At 53.4% G+C, this 25,489-nt stretch overlaps 1 protein-coding gene across 2 annotated transcripts in view; it reads right to left on the bottom strand.

Moving 5' to 3' along the window:
• IGSF21 (immunoglobin superfamily member 21) overlaps positions 1-23,489 on the bottom strand; it is a 42,347-nt gene extending 18,858 nt beyond the window's left edge. For both annotated transcript variants that reach the window (XM_080379543.1, XM_080379542.1), the window contains exons 1-2: positions 23,315-23,489; positions 1,582-1,694 (exon numbers count right to left, since the gene is read on the bottom strand). In XM_080379543.1, the coding sequence (XP_080235669.1) occupies positions 1,582-1,694; positions 23,315-23,378 (177 nt within the window). In that variant the 5' untranslated portion in view covers positions 23,379-23,489. The remainder of the gene's footprint in view (positions 1-1,581; positions 1,695-23,314) is intronic.
• Between the last annotated feature and the right edge of the window lie 2,000 nt (positions 23,490-25,489).

The raw sequence follows: 25,489 nt of genomic DNA, 5'->3' as shown, positions 1-25,489 counted from the left end.
GGGAGTTTGGGAAATCCTGAGATGCTCTATGAAAACACCAACTTTCCGAATGCGGAAAGCTTCCTGGGAAAGGAGAAAGAGGAGAGGGAGTAAAAAACCTGGAAGAAAGGGGGATTTGTGGTGAGAAAAAGAAAAGCTGGGTTATTTTTTCCCCTCCTGCTCTCTCTGTGCTTTCTCAGAGCGTAATTTGCTCGGCCGCCCCGGCGCGTCATCCTCTCGCCGAGGGCTCCAGCATCCCTCTGCGCAGGGGGGATTATGCAAATCCAGCCCCAGCTTGCAAGAAAGTGGGTTAATCCAATATTACCGAGTGGAAAAGGGAAGGAAAAACCTGGTGGAGACGGCAGCACCAGCAGAAGGAGCACCAGGCAAAAAACCTCCTCGCCAAAATAAGGGGGAGACAAAGACAATTGCAAGCTGTAATTCAGGGTTCAGGACAGTGTTTGGTTTATATTTTCATATTTCTCTGCTTGTATCACTTACGCACGTAAACACAGGTATTTATAGCAAACAATGGCCAGGACTCGATGGAAATACTCCTGCGCACGCACCACGCTCCGGCAACTGAATATACATCAGTCCGGAGAGCACCTTTTCCTATTTATACACCTGCCTGGATGCAAGGAAGAGCTTTAAGGCAGAGATGCTCCTTGTTTAGGGAGCAGAGAGATGACAGTAAAACCACAAAAAAATACCCTCTGGTGAAGGGCAGCCGTTTCATCCCACGCCACCAGCCCAGCTAGCTTGCTCTTCGCCTCCTCTGCAAGCAAACGTGCAAGCAAAGAGCCGAGTTTTTCTCATCCTGGAAAAGTTCAAGCTGTCTCCGATCAGACCACCATGGGGGTTTTATTTTTGTTTGGCAGCTTATCCTGAAATTCCTCAGAAAAAACCAAACCCACTGCTCTGGACCATTATAGCTGAGGCTGGATCCAGGCTTGGTGCAGATGGGAGTGATACTGGTAGGGGGGAAAAGCTACAGCCTCCAACGCCCCCCTCCCCAAATAAAACCAGATGCTCTAAGTCCAGATCAGCATCCTACATCTGTGAGTGTTTTGGGGACAGGGATGGGAAGGGGCAAGTTTTTTTGGGGAGGCTTGAAGAGCCCAGCACTGCTCCCAAGCCCCAAACACCCTCAATTTCACATCATTTCCCATGTTGCATGAAAACCACCCTCTTTTTTACATCGTTTCACACTCAACATGCAAATTCTCTTTGCACAGCGGTGCTGACCCCAGCCCCTGGCTCCCCAAACCCAACTAGCACCAACCCTGGGTGCAAAGCCCCCAGCACCAAACTGAGCCTGCCAACCCCAAGTCCACCCAGAAAAGGTAACAGAACACCTGGAAAAAGCCTCCTGGAGCCCTCCGGATGACTGCAAAACCATTTTACATCTTTCCCCACCCAGGTTTTTCAAAGGCCAGCCTGCCAGCCTGCTCCACCGCATCGATATTCCCGTCAGCGAGAGCGCCGTCTGCCTTTCTCTCCACCATCCAGCCTTGACCTTCTGTTGTACAGGAGCAAAGCAGGCGGGTGGCTTCGTGTCCCCGTCCCCAAGGGCAGGGAAGAGGCACCGGCACCGCTTACCCGGTACCAGACGATCTCCCGCATCTTCCCATCTGTCTTGAAGTTGCATTTCAGAGTGACAGCATCTCCCACCACCACGGGTGGCAGCGGCTCGATGCTGACCGTCAGGTAGGCTGGAAAAGTTAAATAAAAAGGAGAAAAAAAAAGAGACGTGAGCTGCTGGGTAAGAATGGTGCAGGGGGTTAAAACACTGTTCTCCTATAGTTTTACAGGATTAATAATACTCTGCCATGGGGAGCAAACGCTGGCTGCAATCCACGTAGGGGTAACACATGGGCAAGCCCATCACTGTGGCATCTTGCCCCCTTGCAGCGATGGATTTTGCCTGCTCCCAACGCACCAGCAAGGTACGAACTGGAGAAAATCCTTCCTGACCTAATTTACCAGCTTATGGCACCAAACTGCAAGGACTGACGGTTTCGCTGCTTCTCTCCCCCCAGCTTTGCAAAAACTGCCCATGTTGGCCCCAAATACATCCTGGGCGGCCGGATTTTGAGGCTCGTCTTGGTCCATGCACAAAGCTCTGAGCCCCCCAGCCCCCCTCTCCTGCCTGCAAGCTCAAGCCCATCCTTCCTATGAAAATATTGGCTTCCACTTCCCCTCCACCATCATCGCTCCACACCGGTTCCCTCCCCATCGCAGACCAAGGTCCTCCACCCCACGCTTGCTTTAAAACCCTCTTAAATGACTTACTCCTTACGGGAACGGGTCCAACAGATTCATCAGAGGATGTGCAAAGCCCAACCTGTGGTTTTACAGCCCAGCTCTGGCCGACAGCCTGCCCCCTCCCCATCTCCCCCAGAGCTGGATGCAGGATCTGTCCTTGCAGCAGAGGGAAAATCAGAGCCCGGGTGGCTCCGTCTGGCTGTGTTCTCCCTGTTTCCCCTCAATTTGCTGCAAAGCTATTGCAGGAGCACAGAGCAGCCGGGGTCAGGAGGGCAGGCAATTGCATTTCTATTTTATTTTCCTCTATTTCCTCTGCTGCTCGAAGATGCCAGATTGACAGCCTGCCAGATCCCAGCCTTTCTTTAGCACCATCGCCCAGACCACACCCATTCCACACCGTCAGCAACCAAGGAACCCCAAAACAGCCCTTAACCCACTGCAGAAATCCATATTATTATTATTTTTTTAATTACTGCTTGCATCAGGTGGAACAGCAACATAGGAAAAGCTCAGAGCACCTGGAAAACGGCAGCAGGTTTGGAAATGGGGCCGCAGGAACCGAGGCTCCTTTGCAGAAGACGCCCCAAAAGAGGGGAAGGTGACTTTACACAACCCACCGCCAGCAATACGAGGCTTGCATCACTTGTAAAACAAGTTGCCGGTGTTTTGGCAATAAATCTCAGCCACGACCTGTGGGAGAGCACGCTGCACGCCCACGTGCCTACTGCAACAGCAAGGCAGCGTGGCCTAGCATATTGAACACGGGGCTCTAAAAGTGAAGAAGCCCTCTTTGTGCTGCTTTTTGGGGGGGCTGCAACAGCAGGTTTGCTGCTGCAACCGGCTGGATTCAAGGAAATTTGGAAAAAGGGGATTTTTTTTGGGGTGGTGGGGAGTACTGGAGAGTGCTTTGCATCATTACACAGCATGCACACAGGGAACAGCAGCACCGAGCGGGGATGGGGAGTAAATTAAAGGCTGTTTTCAGCCCTGAAAAAGTGCACAGCAAGATGGATTTTAATATTGCACCTCTGCAACCCCAGCCTGACACCTTCCTCCTTGCTCACAGCAATCCAAATCCTCGCCAGCAGCTACCACCCTCATTCAGGACCGGCTTCTTTCCAGCCTCTCTCCTTGGCTGGACAGGGTTTATTTTAGCAAGCTAAAGTGGGGATTAATTCCTGGTGGCTGCCGACGCAGCACGCGGTCCCCTCAAACGGGGGGCTTTGCAGATATGGAGAGGCTGCGGTGGGCGAGGGGAGTGAGAGGAGGAGCGGGAGGGATGCGGGGAAGGTCAGGTGAGGTCTCGCAGTGGGTGCCCCAATTCCCCCGCTTCGCTTTTGACATTTCCAAAAGCGAGATGAGCAACAGGCATGAAAGCAAAGGGAGGGGGACGAGCAAACAGTTTGCAGCACAATGGCATCTGCCCAAAGGAAATCCAGGATGGATTCATGCCGGGGATGAAGCTCCCATGTGTGCAGAGAAGCTCTGCCTCTTCATCAACCAGCGCTGGGAGCCTCTGGGCGAGATTACATCTCCCTCCTGCCCCCGGCGCAGATCAGCGGGGCGATTAAATAAAGCTGGCGGCAGAAGCGATGGGCGACAAAGAGAGAGTTAAGATTGCATTTTCCCTCGTGCCTGCAATTTACCGAGATACAGGAGTACCAGGCTCTTAACTGCAGCATCTCCAGATGGTTCCCCATCCCTCTTCCTGTGGCTTTGTCCTTCAGACCCTGTGCACAGCAGTGGGGAGCCAGGAGCATCCCCACCCCCGTCCAGCCAGGATTTGGTGGTGTTTAGACCGTCTTCTGATGGTTGGTGGCTTTTTAAAGTAAAAAATTGCCAAGCTTGGGGTGGTCCCAGCCACCAACCTCCACTCACGTGCAGCAGCTGCATTGGCCCAAGCGTTTATCCAAGCAAATCCCCCACACACATCCCCAACCTGCACCTTCTAGATGGCTCAAAAAAACATCAAAATGGGCTTTTTTATTTTTGCTCTGCTCCCTCCGCATGCTGCAAATCCATTTTGAGATGACAATGGGGCTGCAGCCCACCAGCTCCCACCGCTCCACCAAGCAATGCAGGCTCGGCTGTGATGGGAGGACACTGGTCCTTACCAATACCAGAGTGTAACCACAGGATGCTCCTGAGCTTCTCCTGAGCAGATCCTGCACGGCAAAGCCGATGCTCTGGAGCTCCAGGATTTATTGCACCAGTGCCGTGGGGGACAGGGATGGGACAGGGGGCTGATGATGGAGCCCCAGCAATGCCTGGAAATGGATGGAAGGTGGAAATTCACCCAGTTGAAGAGCCACAGCTGCCCAAATGCTGAGCAAAACCATCCCAGAAGATGGGAAAAGAAGGAAGGAAAGAGCATGAGCCGGAGAGCAGAGAGAAACAGATGCGCAGTCCCTAGAAGAGCCAGCCCCCCAAATGCTAAGGATGTGCGTAGGGGCGGGGGAAAAGCAGGGAAAATAAAGCCAGGTGCCAAAAAATAAAGCAGGAATCCAGATGGAGCTGTCCAAAACCTGCTGTTTTGCTGTGGTTGTGTGAATCTCATCCCCCATCCCCCCCTGCCTTTTGCTTTCCGACAGTGGAGGATTGCAAAGTGTCACCACTCCTCAAAATCCCCAGTTTGGTCCTTTTTCTGGATTTTTATGGGTAGAAGAAACCAGCGGTTACAGGTACTGCTGAATTTTAAAGGCTATTTAAATGGGGCTGAGCATCAGATTTGCACCTCCAAAGGAGGAGCCCAATCCAACATCTCCATCATCCTCTGCATTATCAGCATCCCAAAGGCAGCTCCGAAACCCGAGGCTCCTCTCCTTCCCCTTTGCTCTTTTTAAATAAGACATATTTCATAGAAAAAGCTGTGCCGGGCCACCCTCTGATTAGATTCTGACCTATGGAAATTCAGCCCTCTGATTAGATCGCATCCCTGGGGAGAAAAGAGTATTTTTGCTAGTGAGCAGTGGGAACTCTTGCGACATCCAGTTTAAGAGAAAAAGAGAAAAAAAAAAAAAAAAAAGAAGGGGGGGGGAGGGGAGGGGGGAAGGGAGAGATAAATGAAATGTCCTTTTAAATCAGGAGTGACACATTAATAAAAGGAGCACATTGTAACATGCTCACTGCTTTCAATTACAAAATAGCTGCGAGGGAGGAGGCAGGTTTCGCCCCGGCCGTGGAAGCAGAGGGCACAGCCAGGGGCTTCCACCAAGGTGCTGGCAGAAAGCCCCGTCCCTGCCCCACGGGAGCATCCTGCTGGGGATTTGTGCAGGTGAGAGCAGCTCAGCACCCCACAGAAAGCTCTCTTGGGATGCAGCACACGCGGCTGAACCCCCCAAACAGGCTGAGGTTCCCCGTGTCCTGTTGAGCAGGAGCGAGAGAGCGGCTGGGTGGGTGGCTGGCAGTCACCCAAGGGCAACCCACCACAGCACCCCTGGGTGCCTTTGAAAACTTCGGAGAGATGGAGCTTTTTAGCATGTCCCAGCACTGCAAAGCGACCCTTCTGCATCTTCCCCATGTGCCTGATACTTTCTAACCTCCATCTAAATAAGTATTCATTTATTAATAACCAACCAGAGCTCCTTTTCCTGATTTCTCACCTCCCAAATTGCCAACTCAAACCAACGATGGGCTTTACCCCTTCGGGACGTGTCCTCGAGGTTCAACCCGTCCCCATCCTTGCGCTTGGGGATGATCATTTGGAGCAGCAACGGCATTCCCAGGGACCAGAGAGGAGCGATGCCTCGGGGTGGACCCGGGGACAGGACACGTGGGGATGCAGCTGCCCCATCTGCCCCCGCTGTGCCCCCCCCCCCCCCCTTCAGGTGCTGACACGTCCCCTTCAGTGGAGGTGACAGGGAGAGATAATATTAACACATCATCATTTTAATCAGCCTGTGATTAGTGGGGCTCATACATAATTCACATCAATTTCTCCACCACTTTCCAGCACTCGCTTTTCCGAGCCAGGGCCAGGACGGTAATACAGGGTGCAAACACAAGGAGGGGGGTGGGGGAAAAGGGACCAGGACCCCCCTAATCGGCACAGGGCTGATTTTAATCCTTTTCCAGGATTTAAGGCATTTTCTGCTCCAAGAGGCATTTTGCCCCTTGCAAAAGAGCCAGCTGGGATGCTACAGCATTGCAAAACACCCCCCGAAAAAGCAGGGAGCGATCCTGCTCCCCATTAGCCACCTGAGGAAGATGCTGGCCAACCCGAGGGAAGATCCCCAGCACGCAAAGGTTCGCAGCCATGCAGGAAGCCCCAGGGACAGGGATGTCACCCGCCGCACGCCAGGGCTGAGGACCATTAAACAAACGCGCTTTGACTTGCAGCACTTTGCAACATCTTGTTCATTAAAGATTAAACGCCAGCAGTTGCTCCTGTTCCTGTGAGCACAGCAAATACCTTCTCCCTCCCTCTCCGGCTCTGGCAATGCCTTATTTATGATATTCCAGGACGATTTACAATTATAATGTGGTGCTACCTCTCCTCGCTAACCCAAGAGGGCTGCAAGGGGCAAGAACCGGTGAAGGATTCACATCTGTCCCAACCTGGCATGGCCAAATTTTGCTGAATCTTGAGCTTTTCCTCCAAGAGAGCTGCTGCATGGATTATTATCTTTTTTTTCCAAATGCAGGAATAAGTGTTTTAATACAGGTTCAACCACAGCAAGTGGAATGGGATGTGACAGATGGACTCAGCATCGCGCTTCCAAAAGAGACAGTCATGTCGTGAAGGAAAAAAATGGGCTGGGGGAGCCCATTTGTATTTTTAAAAGCATGAACTGCTTGAGTTTTCCTTGCATTTTCAGCTTTTCCTTCAAGAAAACCAAAAGCCGAATGGCAGCAGGGTTGAGCATCCCCAAACCCACCACTGTCCCCCCCAAACTGCGCTGGCTTTTGCAAAACGGCGCTGTTCCATGAAATAAAACCACAAAACCCGGCATCACCCATTGCGAGGAAGAGCCCTGCTGGCGGAGAGCAAATTGTATTAATACTGTGTAAATAGGATATTAACAGGCCGACCAAACAATTAAGAGCCGGTAATTAAAATTCATCTTCCTTCACACCACGGTGTATTAAAGTACAAACATTTAATTAGATGCCTCTTACCTCATCCATTTGCATAAGTGGGAGGAAACACTTTGCAGCTGTACCTGTAATTACTCTTTATGGGGGTTGCTGGACCAAACCAGTCCCTAAATCTATACGTACTGCAGCACCAGGGAGATGCATAGAATATACAGGGACTATACATAGAATATTCTTGGGTCCATTTTTCTCTAACTGAACAGGATGCAATAGGCACACCGCACCTGACAGATCCCATGGATGTATCTTGTGTCTTGTTAGCTCTTTGTAATGTAAATCAATAATTTTAATCAATACATCGACTGAGGGTGGCCGGTTTGGCCTTTTGACCCCTTTTAAATCAAGATTAACTGAGAAAAGCACTTCACTGGGGCTGCTGGGGACAGGCAGCCCCTGAGGGGACTGCTTCAGTTAGGATTTCACGATCAAAATGTGTCAGAGCTACAAAACGATGAAGCTTTACTGGTCAAATTTTATCACCATGCCCCAATCCAAAGCTTTTTTATAATGCAAATGTATAACGCAAAACCCAGACCCCAACGATTTCAATGCTGGTGCCAAAATCCAGTTGAGACGGGACTTTTGAGCACTGCCCACAGCTTTCCTTTTTTTTCTTAAATCCTAGCTTTCTCCTAGAAAAAAATATCCTAGTCAAAAAGAAATTTTTGATTTTGTGTCCTGCCAACGTACCCAACACCACTTGTATGCTGCCGTTAGCATCACCCAGAGCATCTTCGGCTCTGAGCAATCACGGAAGGGCTTCCCAAAGAGTGATGTCAATATACCTTAAGAAAAATCAATTGTTAGACCAGTTTTGTCCTCATTATGAACACTGCAGTCATTTTTACATTCTTAAGGGCAGACAGTGGCTCTTATCTACCAACACCTATAGCTAAGCCCTGGTATGGTGCTGTAACACCGTAGGCTGCAGAGAAATGAAGAGCGAGGCTCAAAATGGATCATGCTGGGCTAAAAACATGTTCCAAATACTTCGACCCGGTGGGGTTTTCAGGTGCATCAGCATGGAAAAACCTCGGTACGGTAAACGACCTCGGACACAGAAAGGGAGAGTTTGGGACACTTCATGCATGCAAATGCAATGGGTGGTTGGGGCTGTGGGAGCCTTGGGATGCTGCAGTGCCTCCTTCTCCCTCCCCAATGCCCATCTCCTGCCTCTTCTCCATCTCCTCCTTCCCACATTTCCACTTTTCTTGACTCCTGTTTCCCTTCTACCCGCTACTCCAGCGCCAGCTCTATCTGTCGCCAACAGCCAGCTAATAAAATAGCTGTAAACACCGTTTTTTTACAAACTCATTGCCACCTTCGGTGCGTGTCTCCCAACAAACAAATCCGTGGCAGATAGAGCCATCCATATCAGTGACGCAGCTGGGGCAGGGACCGAAACAAAACCCGCTTTAACATCTTCATTGTGCCTTTCCTAAGCGAAGGCTCATCGGCGAGGCTGTTCCAGCTCACCGGAGCACAAGATGAGAAAGGCCATTTCTAGCCTGGCTTCTTTGACTCGCCACACCAAGTTAGTGCTCGTACTACATCTCCGTCAAGGCGTCTGCCTGAAATCCTCAGGAAATCAGTCGTTCCAGTAAAAAGATGGAAGTTTTGAGGCAAAATGGCCAGAGCGTTCGGCTGGAGCAAGCCTGTGCTCTGCTACAAACGTGCTGGATGACCTTGGATGCATCATTGGGATGCTCAATGGATCCCTCAACGTAAAAATCAGGCAATTTCCCAGAGCAAACCTCAGGGATGCAATGCTGGCAGCATAAACCTTCGGGGAGATCCTGAAGTTGTGAAGCCAAGGTCCCCACCCCCAGAGACAAAGCCAAGCCAAACCCACCAGCTACAGAGCGGGAGATGGGGGAGAAGCACCGATTTGGGGGTGAATGCAGAGAAGAGAAGGGAAGCAACAGGCACTGGAAAACTGGGACCAGTAGGATTTTGGGGGTACCTTACTGGGAAGAATGGGAAGTATCTTCCATTTGGATAATATTTCAACACCCACAAGGCTGAAGACCGAGGTGACCCCTAGGTGAGCATCTCTCGACACACACACACATGAAGAAAGACCAGAGACCCAACCAAAACCAACTGCCACTTGGGAACCCCCCCACACCCAACCCCACCCCTCCCTAAATCAACCCCCCAAAAGAGCAGTCAACATGAAGAAGAGGGGTCCCACCACCCCACGCAGATTATCAGCAGGGCTGCGCTTGCTGCATTGATAACTCTTCGTGATATATTGTATTTTATTAGCTGCTACCAGACCCGCCCTGCACAGGCTGAGAAGCCGTGTACATAAATTATAGATTGAATATTTATCTCCCGCCGCTGCGCAGACGTGAAGTATGTTTAGCAGCATTTACTCTAGTGCAGTAAAGTTTTATTTATAATTTCTCCCCCCTCCTCTGCTGCCAGCGTGCTCAGCGCATCACCGTAAAGCCAACAGCTTACAACGCACACCTCCGTCTCCTAACGATGCTGGGGGGGGAAGGAGTATATTTTACTACCACATCTTCACCCTACTGATATTGCCATTAAAATATAATGCTTTAGCACAGCGCTGAAGCGTCCGGCTCTGGTTTATAGCTGCTAAAATTGGCGGCCATGACCTGCGATGGGTCGTTGGGTTTGGTTTTTTTGGAAGGGGAGGATGTTTGTCATCATTACGTTGCTCATTGATCTCGTTCCCTTATCCCCATTTCCAGGTTATTTAAGGATTTGGCCATGCCGGGTGCTTTTCTGGGTTTTCAGAGTGTTAAATGATGTCTCATCGCAGGAGAGGAGGGAAACAGAGTCCGGCGGAGCCAAATTCTCTCAAAACCCCAATGGCACTACTGATTCAGAGCAATGGCTTTGCTAGCACCTCTTGGCCTCTCCCCAGCTGCGCAAGCAGCTGCCAGGGCCAAAATGAAGCCCAAAACGCGCCTGGGTCAACCTGGGCCTCAGATGTCCCATTTCTTCAATGGAGATCATGCTCTTCATTTGCATGTATGCATATATATGTAAATAGGGGCTCACTGCCTGCAGCACAGCCTGTCTTTTATGCTGTTTGAAAAGCCCTGCACCAGCTATTTAAGGCAGAGTCCTCTAAAGCAATTGCACCCCAATTGTATTCCCATGCCATGAGCTGAAACCAGCAGATTTTGGTGAAACGAGGCACAACAGGTGGGAGAAGCTACCCAGCCCCGTGCACGCTGCGTTGCACCAGCTCCACATATGCAACCCTCCCCTCGTGCCCCAAATTTCCCCTTCCCCAATTAAGCAAACACGGTTCCTGAAGGATTTCTTGCTCTCCTGCAGATTTCCCCCATGGCAGCCGGATTTTCCTTCAAGCTTTCCACCCAAAACTGCTGCCACCCCCCAACTACTGAACAATAACTCCCTTCTGCGTGCCACTTCTGCTAATAACTCCCAGGAGAGATTTGCTTTCTCCTTTTCCTAGTAGTGCCTCCTTGCAGTTCCCAATTAACCTCAAGACCTGCTAAAAAACCCCAATTCTTTTACATTTTACCCCGTTATCACTTTACCAGCTCCCCACCATGCTGCACTGCGGACGGCTCCTCCAAGAGCAGTAATTGCATCTAATTCCGTGGAGACTTGCAGTGGGGTCTGGTCTTTCCCCAGCAAATCCTGAGCTCATGGGACAAGGAATTTTCCTACAATCCCACTTTTGCAGAGCAGGAGCAATTGCCGATCACCAAATTCAATGCAATGCCTCCAGAATGGTGCAGTATCCCCCCACAACCCTTGCAACAGAGCACGACACCTTCCCACTGCCTGGGCACGACCTGGGTTAATGCTTAGGGCCTGGATGCCCAGGTGCCCTGCGACCTCAGCAGCTGCCCCACGCCTTGTGTGTGCTAAAAATTCACACCCTCCTCTGCTTTTCCAGCAGTTTTAATCAAGCAGCATCATGGCGAGTGTGGTGGGATCTGCTAATCTCCACTGGCTGCACAGCAGAACTCTCCCCACCCAGACGCAGGGTTTAATCCGGAATTAAGTGCGGCAAGAGAAGGAGATACCGTATCATAATCCTGCGCTGCAAAGGATTGGAAACAGGTTTTTTCTCCACACCAGCAAACGCCCAGACCCCCTTTTACCAGCAACAGGCTCAGCTTTCCATCCTGACATTCCCCATCAGCCGGATCCCTTCTGGCATCCCTCCCCATGCTGGCTGCAGGGAGATGCAACATCTGGATGCTGCCCCCGAGCACTGGGGAATATGGAAAACCTCACCTGGGATCAAGGGTCCTGTCTCCAGCCAGCGCTGAAAGCACTGCCGAGCAAAAACCATCCCAGAGACGCAACTCAGGAGTAAAAAAGCGAATTACTGGTACCCAGCCTGGTTTGTTAGAGCCCCAAAGTGAAGCTGATGGGTTGGATACAGATGTGAAACCTAAGAAAAAAAGATGCTGAGCCGCCGGCAGAGCCCGATCTGCTTCTTGGGCCAGCTGGGGAGGGACCTGCTGGCACCAGCCGATGGTTTTGCCGCTGCTTCACCCTCCGTCGGGGTGAGGATTACAGCACTGGCGGCTAATTATTTGAAACCACGGTTTGTGGCGTTAATCTAGGATGGAGCATAATCCCAGCCAGGGCTAATTAGTGGAGCTGAAAGTAGCAGGGAGCTGCCTGAAGGATGCCTTTTGGAGCGAGTCCCACTCCCTGCCTCAGTTTCCCCACTCGGAAGGGGGAAAGCAAAACCCTTTACAAACCCATCTGAGATGTAGCAAAAATCCCACCCCAGAGTCCCAGCAAGGGGTTATTAGAGATGCTGCTCCTCCAGAAAATCAGCGCAGTTTTCAATGTCCCCCTCTGAAAGCCCACAATCTACCCCAAACCTTCTCTTCTCCCCGCTTAACGTGACATATGCAGGCTGGGGGTGGGCAAAAAGGGGAAAAATCATTAATTTCACTGAAGAGCAAATCCAAGGATTTAGGTTTAGGTGCCGCTGTTGGGTTTCCCATCAAGAGTCCCAGAGAGGCACCAGCGGGGTTTTGCCATGCCAAGGTGGCCCAGGAGAAGTAGGTGACCGTGACCCAGATGATGAATTTGCTTATTTATTTCTCTATTTGCAGGAAATCCAATTATCCCATATTTTGGATTGGTGACAAATGAGGCAGCCATCGATTCTCCCCCTCCCTCCCCGGGTGTCTGCCATGAGCAATCTCTGCCCGCACCATTGATTCCTGTGCTGTGTAACTGGAAAGGGATTATTATTATTATTAATATTTTAATTTTTTTTCCATTTTCCTTCTGAATAACTTCTCCAAAGGCACAGCCTCAGGCAGAGAAAGGGGGAAAATAAAGCCCCGTGTTGGGCAGAAGTCCCAAGTGCTACAAAATCCACTTTTTTTTTTTCTTTTTTTTTTTTCTTTTCAATTTAGAGCACGATGTGCAGCTTTTTACCCCAAAAACAACGTCTGGGGAGCCTGGGGCAGCCAGATCGGCACCGCCAGTAGCTGGGTTGGGTGCTAAAGGGCAGTTAAAGCCACGCTGCTCCTTCACCCACCACTGGTGTGACACCCCAGGCAGCTGGTGTCTTCTACTGGTGGGGTATGGGAGGGAGGGAGGGAGAGGGAGGGAGGGAAGGATGGAGGGAGAGATGGAGGGATGAAGGGAAGGAGGAATAGAGGGAAGGATGGAGGGAAGGATGGAGGGATGGAGGGACAGGCAGGCAGCTGGGCTGACAGGACAGACACCTGCACACCCTGCATTACACCAGACACAACCTACTGGGATTTCCAGCTCTGGGCTGTGGCACTGGCCCGGAGAAGCCTCTCCCAGGCACCGATTTGGCCAAGGCAAAGGGCAGCTGCATCCCAACCCCATCCTCATCCCCTGGCACAGACTTTTTGCCCTTTCCCTCGATACCTCTCCCTTGTTTCAGTCCCCCCTCCACTGCCTTTTCCCCTCCAACCCCACCCCCCCGCCCCCCCCGTACAGAGCAGGATTGCTAATTTGAAGCTACCCTCTTCTCCCCGATTTACGCTCTGTGATTAATAATCCCTTTGCTCTCCCAGTAATGCCACGCTGCTAATAAGATTAAAAAATATCTTCCTCTTACAGCACCGATTCATAACACTGATTTACCGTTACTTCTTCGCTCTCACGGAGAGGATGCACATGGCTGTTACCTTAATCCCTATCCATCTCCGCACCGTTGAGAAATAACTGCTAATTAATACCTTTCTGTCTCCTCACCACTTCCAGATATGCTCAGCTATCAATATTTGTCTGGCTTTTTCCCACTGATCTCGAAGGCTGATAGGGCAAACTTGCAGCCCTGCTCGCTACTTCACCTGTACAGAGGGAATGTTGGCATTTTTGGGGCGTTTCCCCCCCAGACGGTGATATCTCAGAGGCCCTCCCCTCCCCAGGTTTGCTCGCCCTGTGATGCAGCAAAGCCAAAAAACAGAGGGAGGCTTTTCTGAGCATCTTCTCCTTGGGATGTGCTCAGCTCCATCCATGACTCAAACACCTCCATGGGGTGACATCTCCCCATGACTTCGCATCCACCCCTATTCCTGCATCCATCGGCTATTTCTGCAGCATGACTTCACCCCCCCCCAAGCCCGTTTGGATACGGAGCATCCTTAGATAAACCAAACAGCCACATTTTTCACCCTGTTGCATATTTTCCTCCTCTGCCGGGAGACCCTGGACCAGCCCTACAGCCAACCCAAGCAGTCAGATGCTTTGGGAACAACAGCGACGGCAGCAAGAGCTTGGGAGGGAGGGAAAAAAAAGCCCAGCACAGCCTCTGATCTGATGAATGTGGCAGGGGAGGCTGATGCTCTGCTTTTAATAAAACATAACGAAGCATAGGATCATAAAATATTTCCTTTAATTCAGTGCTCCCGTGAGGGTGGGTAATAGAGGCTGGGTAATGCGGTAGGCTTTCCTCGCGGCTCGCTGAGGGGGAGAGCACTCTGGGGTTGTTAAACAGCCCATTTGCAAGCCTGTAAGTGCTCTCCCTCCCGTTCCCATCCCATTTTGGGGGGGTAGAGAGACGGGGGGCTGTGCACTCCCCCATAGAGCCAAAGCACATCCCTCCCGCTGCGTGTGTTGGGGGGTCCCTCGCTCCTGGAGCCGCATCGTTTTGTCCTGCCAGGATGGGCTCTCCGGGGTGGAAAAAGGTCAAAAAGCAAATCAAGGAAGGATGTTCAACTCATCCTCAGGGAGTCCACGGGCTTCTGAGCCCGTGCGTGTTGCATATATAAAAACTTATATATATACATCTCTGAGGCAGCGTGGCGTAAGTGATTAACATTCCTGTGCTAAAAATCTCTCTGCATCTGCTTTGTCCTACACCCGGCACTAAATATAACCATTCAATATGCTCTCTCCCTTCACCAGAGAGATAACATTGTTTAAATAAGCCCTTTCCATTTTAAAAAGCCGGGTTGTTTTCCTGTGGCGGGGAGCTTTTAGCAGATTAGGAGACAGAGGAGGGTGGTCCATGCAAACAACCACAGAGGCACAAGCATCCCTAACATCCAAGTCCCAAATCTTGCCCCCTCCAAATCATTTCCCACCATGAAATCACCGGGATATATTTTCCTGCTCAAAAAAAAAAAAAAAAGAAAAAAATTAAAGACACATTTCTAGGAGCAGAAGGGTTTAATTTGGAAACTGGGCTTGCCTGCGTTTCCTCGAGCATCACTCCGCTCCCACGCCGCTGCTATAATTACAGTGGTGTAAATTCACTCTCTGTCAGGAGGAAACCCAACTATCTCCAGCCAGTTTGCATACATCAACTGCTTGCAAAGAACTTCCTTAGAGAAGGAAAAAAAAAAAAAAAAAAAAGAAAAAAGCCATAATAACACAACGAGACACAAATATAGCTTAAAAAGAGCCACCTCAGCCAGCACTAATGGAAAATATCTCATCAGCAAGTTGCAAGGGGAGGATGGCACAAATGGAGACCAAACGCTGGAGGTTTGTCTCCATGAACGATGGTCTGTCTGGAGGCTGAACCAGCAGTGCTCCTACCCAGCCTTGCTCCTGGTGCTGATACATCTTTTGCCTCCTTTCTGGAGCAATATCTACTTGTTATATGGTGCTTCTCCAGCAGCACCTCAAGTTAGTGAACCCACATGGAAAAAACGCCCCTCTCCAGCAGCCTGCTGTATATATTTTGGGGTGCTGGGCAAGGCGAAGTTGCCCAGATCCTCCCACCCCGCTCTGAATCACCACGTCCTTCTGCAATACAAATTGGGAGGTATATCTTTAGGAAAAAAAAAAAAACAACGAGAAACCCAGCCAAATTCAGCCACCGCCTCCTAGGATGTTCTCAGTGCTGCTAAGGGGGCACGGGGGTGGGATGGCAAAGCCTGTGCATGTGATTTCCCTCTGCTGACAGCTCGTGCAAAAGCTAAATCTGCAGGGAACGGGGCTTTTCTGGGCTTAGAAACATGAGAAAGATGCTTGATGGAGCAGAAAAAGTATCTCAGATGGCAGTATGTCAAAGGACTGCCCAAATTCAGGCTGGAAATCCTCCTAAGCACAACCTAGAGCCAAGCTTTGAAACCCACTCTACAGAGGTGCAAAGCTGAGATGGAAATCTAAATCACTTCGCCATCAAAATCCCCTCCCAGACCATTTCTGACCAAACAGGTTTGGGTTTTTTTTTGCAGGACAGATGCAGCCAACAGCCGACTTGTGATGAAGAAGGTGCTCATCTCTGCAAGAGGGCTCACCAGGGTACAGGGAGCTCAGCTTGCCCACATCCCCCCCACCTCAAAATTGGGGTGATTGTGATGCTTTTGGTGGTACCTTCTGGGCTTGAGCCTTTTTCACCCTCTCCTGCTGTAATGGTCCATCTCAGACCCCCGCAAGGAGCCAGCGGCTCCCAAAGCCATTGCTTGGCACCCATGACGATGACAACCACCAGCCAAAACTGTCCCTTTCATCACCTTCCTCTTTTCAAGTATTATCAGCACCAAGAGCAAAACACACCTTGGGGACCAGCTGGTGTCCTCCCCAGCATGAGAACCATCAAAAGCAACATTCCTACCAGCAAATCCAGGGTTATCCGCGAAACCGATCCCCCCAAAAAGCATTTCCATGGATGGCAGTCCACCTAGAAGCGATCCCAAGCGCCACCCACCACATCCCCCTGCATCCCACCCATCACTTTGCTCCCTTTGGGGAGAACCAGACCTCCATCGCGGAGCATCTCTGCATCGTTCCAGCCCATCCCCGTCGCTGCAGATCCCTTTGCAGAACAAGAAAGGTTCAACAAATAAGTATAAATACACGTGCAAAGCGGGCGCATCCCAACGGAGGCTTCTCCAGATCCTGTTTTCCATGCCCTGGCCAGATAGGATGCAGCATCAGGATTTCTCTACAAGCACAGGGAGGCAGAGCGGGGCTGGAATAACCGCCTGCTAATCCCCTTCGCCCTCCCCTCTGAAGTATGTTGTTGAAGGCATTATATAAATGGGAAATTATACAGAGGTTTGGGCAGGAGACGAACTAAATCCCTGCCACCCCTGCTCTGTTTTGCAATGTCCCAAGACACCCAGTCTTTCAGCCAAGAAGGATTTTGCAGGTGGAGATGCGCTCCTGGCACCAGAAGAGACGAAATGTGTGGTCTGGAGGCTGGGAAGGGCTCGGCGATGCCACGTTTCCACCTCCCGCAGCCCCCTTCCACTGGGCTGTAACACTCCTCCGCTGGGAAACGGGGATTTTCCTGATGCTCCCCAAACCTCGTTGGAGGTCCCTGGCAGGCAGGATTGCTTTGGACTCAGCCCAGTGCCGGAAAAAAACCCTCCTTCCCTGCTTCAAACCTCCCTCACCAGGGCTGGTAGGACCCTATTAATAATAGTTTTGCTTCTAGCTAATAACGAGCACTAATTGCATTTCAAAGGACCGGCTCCAGCACTGGCTTCTGCCACAAACGCCCGCATACCCCAGGTGATAACCCTGCAAGACCACAGGGATGCAGTAAGGCAGGTCACCCCGAAAGGGCTCGAGGTCACCCCACCAGACCAGCACATTGGGAGGGCTCTGACCAGTGTTTAGGGGGGGATGAACCCCGTTTCTCAGCCAGCCGAGAGGAGAAACGAGCAGGGCACACGCCTTCCCCAGTCCAAATGGCTTTGCACACCCTAAAACCCTAATTTCATATAACAAATCCACAGAGGGAACCACAGCAGTGGGTTATTGTGCCTGCACTTTGCTATGAGCCTGCCTGCCCTTGGCACTCGTGGTGAATCCAGTCCCAAAAGCGTTGAAAACAAGCCCGTGATTGACAGTTTATTTTAGGAAGGAGAGGGGAAAAGTGGGAAGGAGATAATGCCAGGGAGAGATAATGTGAGCGCCAGTCATTAGTTAAAAACAAGCCCATCAGTACTCCAAGTGCCTTGGTAGAAAGCAAACAAAAGGGCAAAGAGAGCAGCTTGGCAAGGGAACAAAACCAGCCACATCAGCTGCATCCTCCCCGCTCGGCTCTTCCCAGAGGGATTTATCAGCCGGGAAGTTTGCAAGGCAAGAGCTGCATCTCCTGCCTCCGAAAAATAGGGATTTGGGGGCTCCTTCCCTTGCTTTTCTTCTTTGCCAACGTCTGAGCAAAGAGACTGACTTGGCGTCACTGAAATCAAGGTTTTCTCTTAGAAGGCAGGGAAAAAACCCCCACGGTAGTGAGGAAATCCCATCACCCTCATCCTCCCTGCCCAGGGTCCCAGGCAGGTCCCGGCCATCTCCATCCTTGCCAGGGTGAGGTTTCAGCTCCATCCCCACCTCCCTGGAAGGCTTTTCCCTCGGCAAGTGCTGCAGGAGCCTTAGCATGATCCTTGCCCCGTCTCAGCTTAATTCCCAAGCCATTAGCACATCTGGATTAAATAAAACCTGCTCTTATCCCGACATCGCAGAGAGCTTTTCATCAGCAAATCTTAAAGCGCTTGGCGAAAGGAGCAAGGCGAGAGCCGGTCCAGCATTCCCAGTGAAGGATTTTCTGACAGAAAAAGACCATTTGTGTAACAACCACCAGGAAGAAAAGGGCAGGTGGGGCACGTGAAGACCTGAAACATCTCCACGGGAAGGGGAGAACACGGTTAACACCATGTCCGGATGCTCCATAAAAAAAAACATCCATGCAGGAGCCCAGCTGCGCTTCCACGTTGCTCCAGCCTGGATGCAACGCCAGGATAGACCTCACCTGGAAGGGCTTGGAGCCACCAGAGAAGCCACGGGGCATATATGAGGGCTGTGACGTATTCAACGTGTTGCATATAGTGCATTGCATTTAGCACACTGCACGTAGCACCTTGCACGTAGCATGTAGCACCTTGCATTTAGCACATAGCTTATAGACCGTAGCACCTTGCATTTAGCATGTAGCATGCTGCACATCGCATTTAGCATATAGCACATCACATAAAGCATTTAGCAGGGGCTGCTTAGCACCAAACCCAGGACCTGCAACACAATTCCTTATTTCAGGACCAACATCCTCAACCCAAACCCTACAGCATCCCTAAGCTGTTGGTTTTTTGGTTTTTTTTTTTTTTTTGGGGGGGGAGGGGGCAATACCAAGGGATACTCATTGCAGCAAGGGAATTTTGGGAGGTAAATACCCCAAAACTGTGCTCCAACACACGCCCCAGAGCTTCAGAAATGCTCAGTGACAGCCAGGGCTCAGCCACAATTTAACAGATGAGGGTTTCCACAGAGGAATGAAGCCCGGAGTATCTCTGCACCACGGAGATGCTTATTAGCTTGGAAAGGTACAAGGCGAGGGGAAGAGTCTTGCCCGTGTTAAAGCCTTTTTTTAAGAACTCTGGATTCAAACTGGCAGCTCTAAACTGCTACAAGATGCAGCTGGTGGGAAGAGAAAAATTGGGCTAATTGGGGAAGGGCAATTAGCATGGTCAGGAGGATTTCCAGCAGGGGCTTCAGCCGCCTGCGTGGCCTGGATTTACCCGGAGAGCAAAGCACAGGCTTCATGGAAACGCAGAATTCACGGAAATGCAGAATACATGGAAATGCGAGATTTGCCAGGGAAATGCATGAGTAGAAAAGGACGGAGGGAGCATGGGCTGGCTTTTCAGGCCACTGCCATGCATTTGCAGGTGAGTTAAAGCAGGTTTTTGCTCCCACGTGGCACAGAGGATGCTCCTCCTTTCCCCTCACCCCCCCAGCACACAAACTCCCACCAAACTCCTCTTTTCTTTAAATGAGCTCAGCAGAGACGCGAGCAGGTGGCTCCCATCACCCTGGTAAAAGCCACACGCCATTATTTTCCCACGGAAAGGAAAAAAAGGAGCTTTTCCAGGCTTACAAGGAGGAGCCACCGCGGGGGTTGCACGCAAGCTGGGAAAATCCCTGCGAGGAAAAGCCTCGGGAGGGGTCCCTGGGAATGGAGAGGTGACAGAAATTCAGTTTGCTGATAAAAATGATAACTGGAAAGGGATTTTTCCAAGCAGTGTTTTGGCACGGGGATATCCCTAAGGGCAATTCCCTGCAAAGCTGAGCCCCAGCAAACCTGCCCTTTGGGGGCAAAGCCCAGAAAACCCACAAGCAGCTTCAAACAAGATGCTACGCTTGAATTTTCCCCCTTTTTCTCATTGCAGGAGGTGCCACAGGGTGGGGGAATATAGAAGCTAAACCAACTGCTCAGATAAGGACTATAGAAATATCTCGTCAAGATCAAAACTCGACATATTTAGCCCTCCCTTTCATGTTTGCAAAGCACAGCTCTGATTTTACACAGCTGTAAAACAAACCCCGATGAACATTTTATGGCAACATATTTCAGGCGACAAGCTGAGCGCCAGCTAATCAGCCAGCCCTGACTCTGGCGATGCCAAGAAGCCATCACCCCTGCTTGCAGATGGGGCTTCCCAGCTTCCAAAACCTGGGAAAGGGGGACCCTCAGGCTACGGCTCCATCGTTATCCATGGTCCAGCCGCCCACCGCCTCTGCACGCCCTCGTTTTTTCATCTTGACGGCTCCTTAACCCACTTAGCCCTGCCCCAGGCAGCTTTTTCTGGCCAAGAGGAGAGATTGAGCTTGTTATAAAGGAGAAAAAAACCCAACTGGATTACAAGGGGCGATGCTCCCCGAAGGGATGTATAACACGTTGGGAAGGCTCCAGCTGACCTACCGCGCAGCACAGAAGCGAGCGGCTTCGGGCAGGTGAATAAAAAGGCTTTTCATTACGAGGCGATGGATGGAAACCCCCCAAAAGGCTTCTGCGAAAGTGCAGATGCTTTGCAGAACGGGAAGCGTTTCTGATGGATCCTCGGAGCTCCCTCCACGCTGGCAGCGGGACTTTTGCTCCTCCTGTATGCGGCAGCGCTGGGGGCAGCTGTCCCCCACACCAGCACCGGGCAATATATAAGGGGATAATAAAAATAGGCGAGATTCCCCCCAAAAATGGCTTCGGGGACATATGGCAGACACCGAGGGCAAATGCACTTGTAGGGAAGAGCAGTGGGGGTTGGCGCGATGTGTCCCCCTGCATCACCCCCGGCGACATGGCTGGATCCTGCCTGACCCCTTACAAGCACAGCACCGGGATGGCGAGGGGACGGATCGCCGCGGGCACGTCCTCCCTCGCCGCCACGACGCCGGCAGCTCCAGCCAAGGATGCCGTCAGCCACGGAAAAGCCATCTGCCCACCGAATTCCAGGAGCAGCGCTTGGCCTCCACAGCCTCCTGCCACCCAGAGCAAAGAGGGGCATCAGGCGGGGTGCACCCCCCCCCCTCCCCCCCAAAACCAGGCTCGTCGCAACGATTTTCAGCGCTTCGCTGAGAAAGCAGAGCGCAAAACAGCTTTTTTTGGGACAAGCGTTTCTCTGCCGAGGGCTAGAAGGTACTTCATGCAGCTGATCCTTCAGGATATGGGAAAGCAGCAAAGTTCCAGCGTGGTTTTAAGTCCTAAAAGCAGCTTGTGGGTGCCCAAAGCCAAGCGCTGCCCATCCAACCTGCCCACCAGACCTTGTCAGACACTGGGATCCTCCTCCCGCATCACTTTGTAACCCACAACACCCCCCCCCCCCCCCCCCCCCCCCGGGGCCACCGGCTTCCTCTAGATCCACCATAAACCAACTTTTAGGTCTTCCCCCTTCCCCCACCCCCAAAAGAAAAATACACATCACGAACAGATTTACCCACAGGCGCTCACCTGCTCTCACAAAACAGCAGCAGCAGAGCAATCACCCAATTTGCAGCAATAAAAAAACGGGAGAAAGGGAGGAAAAATGATCCATGGGCCAGTGAAGGACAGCTTGCCGCTGGGGAAAAGCTGGGGGGATGCGTTGTTCCTTGAAAATTATCTCCCCCTGACCTTAAAACGTGGTGGAGGTGGAGAGGAGATCCAGGATGGAGGCAGGACTGGATTTGGCACAAGTTTCCACCCCCCCAAACCCTGAGCCGTGCAGGTTTTATTCTCGACCACGTGTTCGGCTGCACGATGCCGGTGGGATGCTCGGGATGCAGGCAGCAAAGCTGGGAGGGGGAAAAGAGCAGCAGCCGCAGCCTGACAGCTCATAAAACCCATCAGGGGGATGGCGAGGAGGGATGCAGGAGATGCACGTTGCCTGCCCAAGCCTGGTTCGGCCAAATCCAAGCCGGGCTCTGGCTAACCTCAGTGGTCCGTGATCCCCGAGGGAACATTTTGGGAGCTGCTCAATGATGCCGGGGAAGAATTGACTCCTTTGTGTCAACCTCTCCCCGCTCAACCCCGCAGAACAGCCACCGCTCCCCCTCCCCGCGCCCTGCAGCAGCTGACGCCGGCTTTCCGGAGAGGGAAAAGTACATTATAAATAAAATAAAATAAAAAAAAAAGTAAAAATATTCACCAAATTCAAGAAAAAGGAAATACGGAGCGAGCTCTGCTCACCCCCCCCGCTGTCCCTGCGGGGAGCAGCTGGGGCTCGCTGTGCTGAGGGAAGAGCAGGAGACCCCACAGCGGGTCATTTGGGGGGGCATGGGGAGCGGGGCGTGCGGGGAATTAGGGGGACAGAGGAGGGAGAACGCTTGCAAATGCACAAGGAATTAAATCGCTCGGCTCCCCCTCCACTGCCGGCATGCCAGGAGGGGAAAGTTTCTTGCCCCGTTAATTTTTACCTCCTGGGACCCCCCTGTCAGGTTGGGGGTGTGTGTGTGTGTGCTTTTATTAAAACCTCTGCAGAGCAAACTGGGGAGTCAGGATGTTCATTTCGGAGCTCAGCCCCCTGCAACCCCCCCCGGACAGCGCAGACTGGGGGGCTGCTTCTCCCCGTTGGGTACCCCTCCCTCCCACCGATGGGTTTTGGGGCACCCCCTTGCACGCCCAAGGGGCAGGGTGGGCTGGGGTACCCCAGGTTGCTGCGACACCCCCAAATCAAAGCCGTAGCTTAGCACAGACACCCCCCCCCCCCCCCCCGGTACAGAGCAAGCGGAGCTGGGACTCGCAGATGGAGCCCTGGTACGGAGCAGCGGGGAAGGGATACGGGAGCCCCCCCGTTGATGCTGGCTCAGGGGGGCAGGGATGAGCAGCCCCCCCATCTTCTCACCCCGTCTCCCAGCCCCAGTTACTGGCTCCAGGATGAGCAGCCCCCCATCTTCTCACCCCGTCTCCCAGCCCCAGTTACTGGCTCCAAAGCCAGTGCCCCATGATGGCTGCCCCAGTACTGGCTCCCCTACTAATGGCTGCCCCAGTAACGGGTCCAACACCAGTACCCTATTAATGGTTGAAAACCAGTACCCTTGTAGGGGTGCCCCGGTAACGGGTCCAGACTAGGGGCTCCATTAGCAAGCACCCCAGTACCAGCTCCAAATCCAGTCTCTTATTCATAAGTGCCCGCCACCCTGCATCTTCCAGACCCCCCCATCGCCCCCCATCCCCGAGGTGGGGGGTGTGTGTGCAGCCCAGAGCCTCCGCACGCACGCTGGGGTGCAGCTGGGCACCCCGTTATTTCATTGGGGGGGGTCCCCGTCCCCGGGCGTGGGGGGGGATGACACTCACCCAGGGCCAGGTCGAGGAGGTCCCAGAGCAGCAGGCAGAGGGGCAGGGGGCTCATCGTCCGCATGATGCCCGCGGGGGGGGCAGCCCCATGGGGCTCACCGGCGCCCCAGCCCCCTGCCCGGGGGGCAGGCGGCCATCGCGGCGGGGGGCTCCGTGCCCCCCCCACCCCCCAGCTCTCGGCCCGCACCCGCCGCGCTGCCGCCCTAAGCCGATTTATTGCAGCGAGAGCGGAGCGAGCTGGCGGCTGCCCGCCCCCGGCCCCCGCCGGCCCCCGCCGCTGAGCCCGCCCCGGCCCGGCCCCCGGCAGGCGCTGGAGGGCGGGAGCGCAGCACCGGGGGGAGCGGGGGGGAGCGCTCTACTGGGGGGGAGGGAGCGGTGTACCGGGGAGGGGAGGGGAAGCAGGGGGGACCGCGGCACCGGAGTGGAGCTCTGTACCGGGGGGAGGGAGCGCTGTACCGGGGGTGGCGGGCAGGGGGGCAGCGCTGTACCGGGGAGGGGGGGGCGGAGCGGGGGGGGGCGGAGCAAGGGGGATCGGGGCACCGGAGGGGAGCGCTGTACCGGGGGGGGAGCAGGGGGGAGCGCGGTACCGGAGGGGTGTGTGTGTGTGAGCTATACCGGCGCGGGGAGCAGCGGGGAGAGCTGTACCGGGGGTGGGGGGAGCGGTACGCGGAGTGCAGGCGGGAGCGCTGTACCGGGGTTGGGGGGGACCAATGTACCGGGTGGGGAGCGCGGCACGGGGCAGTGCGGGCGGGAGCGCTGTATCGGGGGGAGGGGGGGGAGCGGAGGCGGGAGCGCTGTACCGGGGGGGAGCGCTGTGCCGGGGAGGGGTGCGGGCAGGAACGCGCGGTGTATGGCGCGGGGGGAGCAGCGGGGTGCGGGATGGGGTGCGCGGTGTATCGGGGGGATACAGAGCGGGATGCAGGAGGGAGCGTGCGATATACGGGGGGGACAGGATGGGTGCGCGATATATGGGGGGGGATACGAAGGGGGATGCAGGAGGGAGTGTGCGGTATACGGGGGGAGGCAGGAGGGAATAAGGGATGCGCAGTATATGGAGGGGGTGCAGGACAGTGTCGGGGGCTTTAACACGGTATAGGGTGTGCAGGATGGTGTTGGGGAGTTAACACGGTATATGGAGGGGGTGCACTGTGTATTGGGGGCGTGACGGGGAGGAGGGTGGCACTGCCTGGGAGGCGCAGGGAAGGGGGTGAAACATTTTGAAGGGGGTGGGAGGGGAAGGGTGGCTTAGGAAGGGGGTGCAGGAGGGGATGTGCGACCCAGGCAGGGGGGCACAGGAAGGATGCTGCATGCAGGCAGGGATATGGGGTGCAGGAGTGGGTGGGATGCAGGCAGGAGGCTGGGATACAGTCAGGGATGTGGTGTCCAGGAGCCGGCAGGATGCAGGCAGTGGGCCAGGATACAGGCAGGAATGTGGGGTCCAGGAGCTGGCAGGATGTAGGCAGGAGGCCGGGATGCAGGCAGGGATGTGGGGTCCAGGAGCCGGCAGGATGCAGGCAGGGATGTGGGGTCCGGGAGCCAGCAGGGGGCTGGGATGCAGTCAGGGATGTGGGATGCAGTCAGGGATGTGGGGTGCAGGCGCAGGTAGGCAGAGGGAGCCCCAGGGCAGCCGTTTCCACCTGACCCCCCTTCCTTCAGCAATTCCCACTCCCTGCAGCCCCCCGGCAGCAGGATCCAGCCCCAGAAGGTCCGGCCGGCTGGGGATGCGCATCCCTCCATGGCCCAGGTTCGCTGCTTCACACCCGCCCTTGTTTCCCTCCAAGCCCCCAGATTTCAGGAGTGCCTGGGCCCCGGAGAAGACGCCAGCATTCCTCAGGGAGAACCCAGGCAGGGAGCTGGCAGCAGCCCCACGGCAGAAGGGATCAGGAGGCTGGAGGAAGCTTTTCCTCCAGGTTGGAGGCCTCTTTCTGTCACTATTCCACCTTAGAAGCAGCGCTTCCCAAACCCACACCTCCCTCCTATGCAAAATCACCTTTTTTGCAATTGCTTTTCATTTTTTCCCATCTAGCGTGGTCGCCCTGTCTCCCCGATGCTTTTTCTCAGAACCCTCAAAGCCCAGCTTAACCCTGCCACTTCCCAAAACCACACAAACACGCCTCATGTCCACACACCGTCGGATCCATATGAAAAAAATGCACCCCAAAACAGCTCAGCATC

The sequence above is a fragment of the Falco punctatus genome, assembly GCF_963210335.1.
Source record: "Falco punctatus genome assembly, chromosome: 3".
Classification (NCBI taxonomy): domain Eukaryota; kingdom Metazoa; phylum Chordata; class Aves; order Falconiformes; family Falconidae; genus Falco; species Falco punctatus.
Note: the sequence above shows the minus strand (reverse complement) of the source record. Positions and strands in the feature narration are given on the sequence as shown.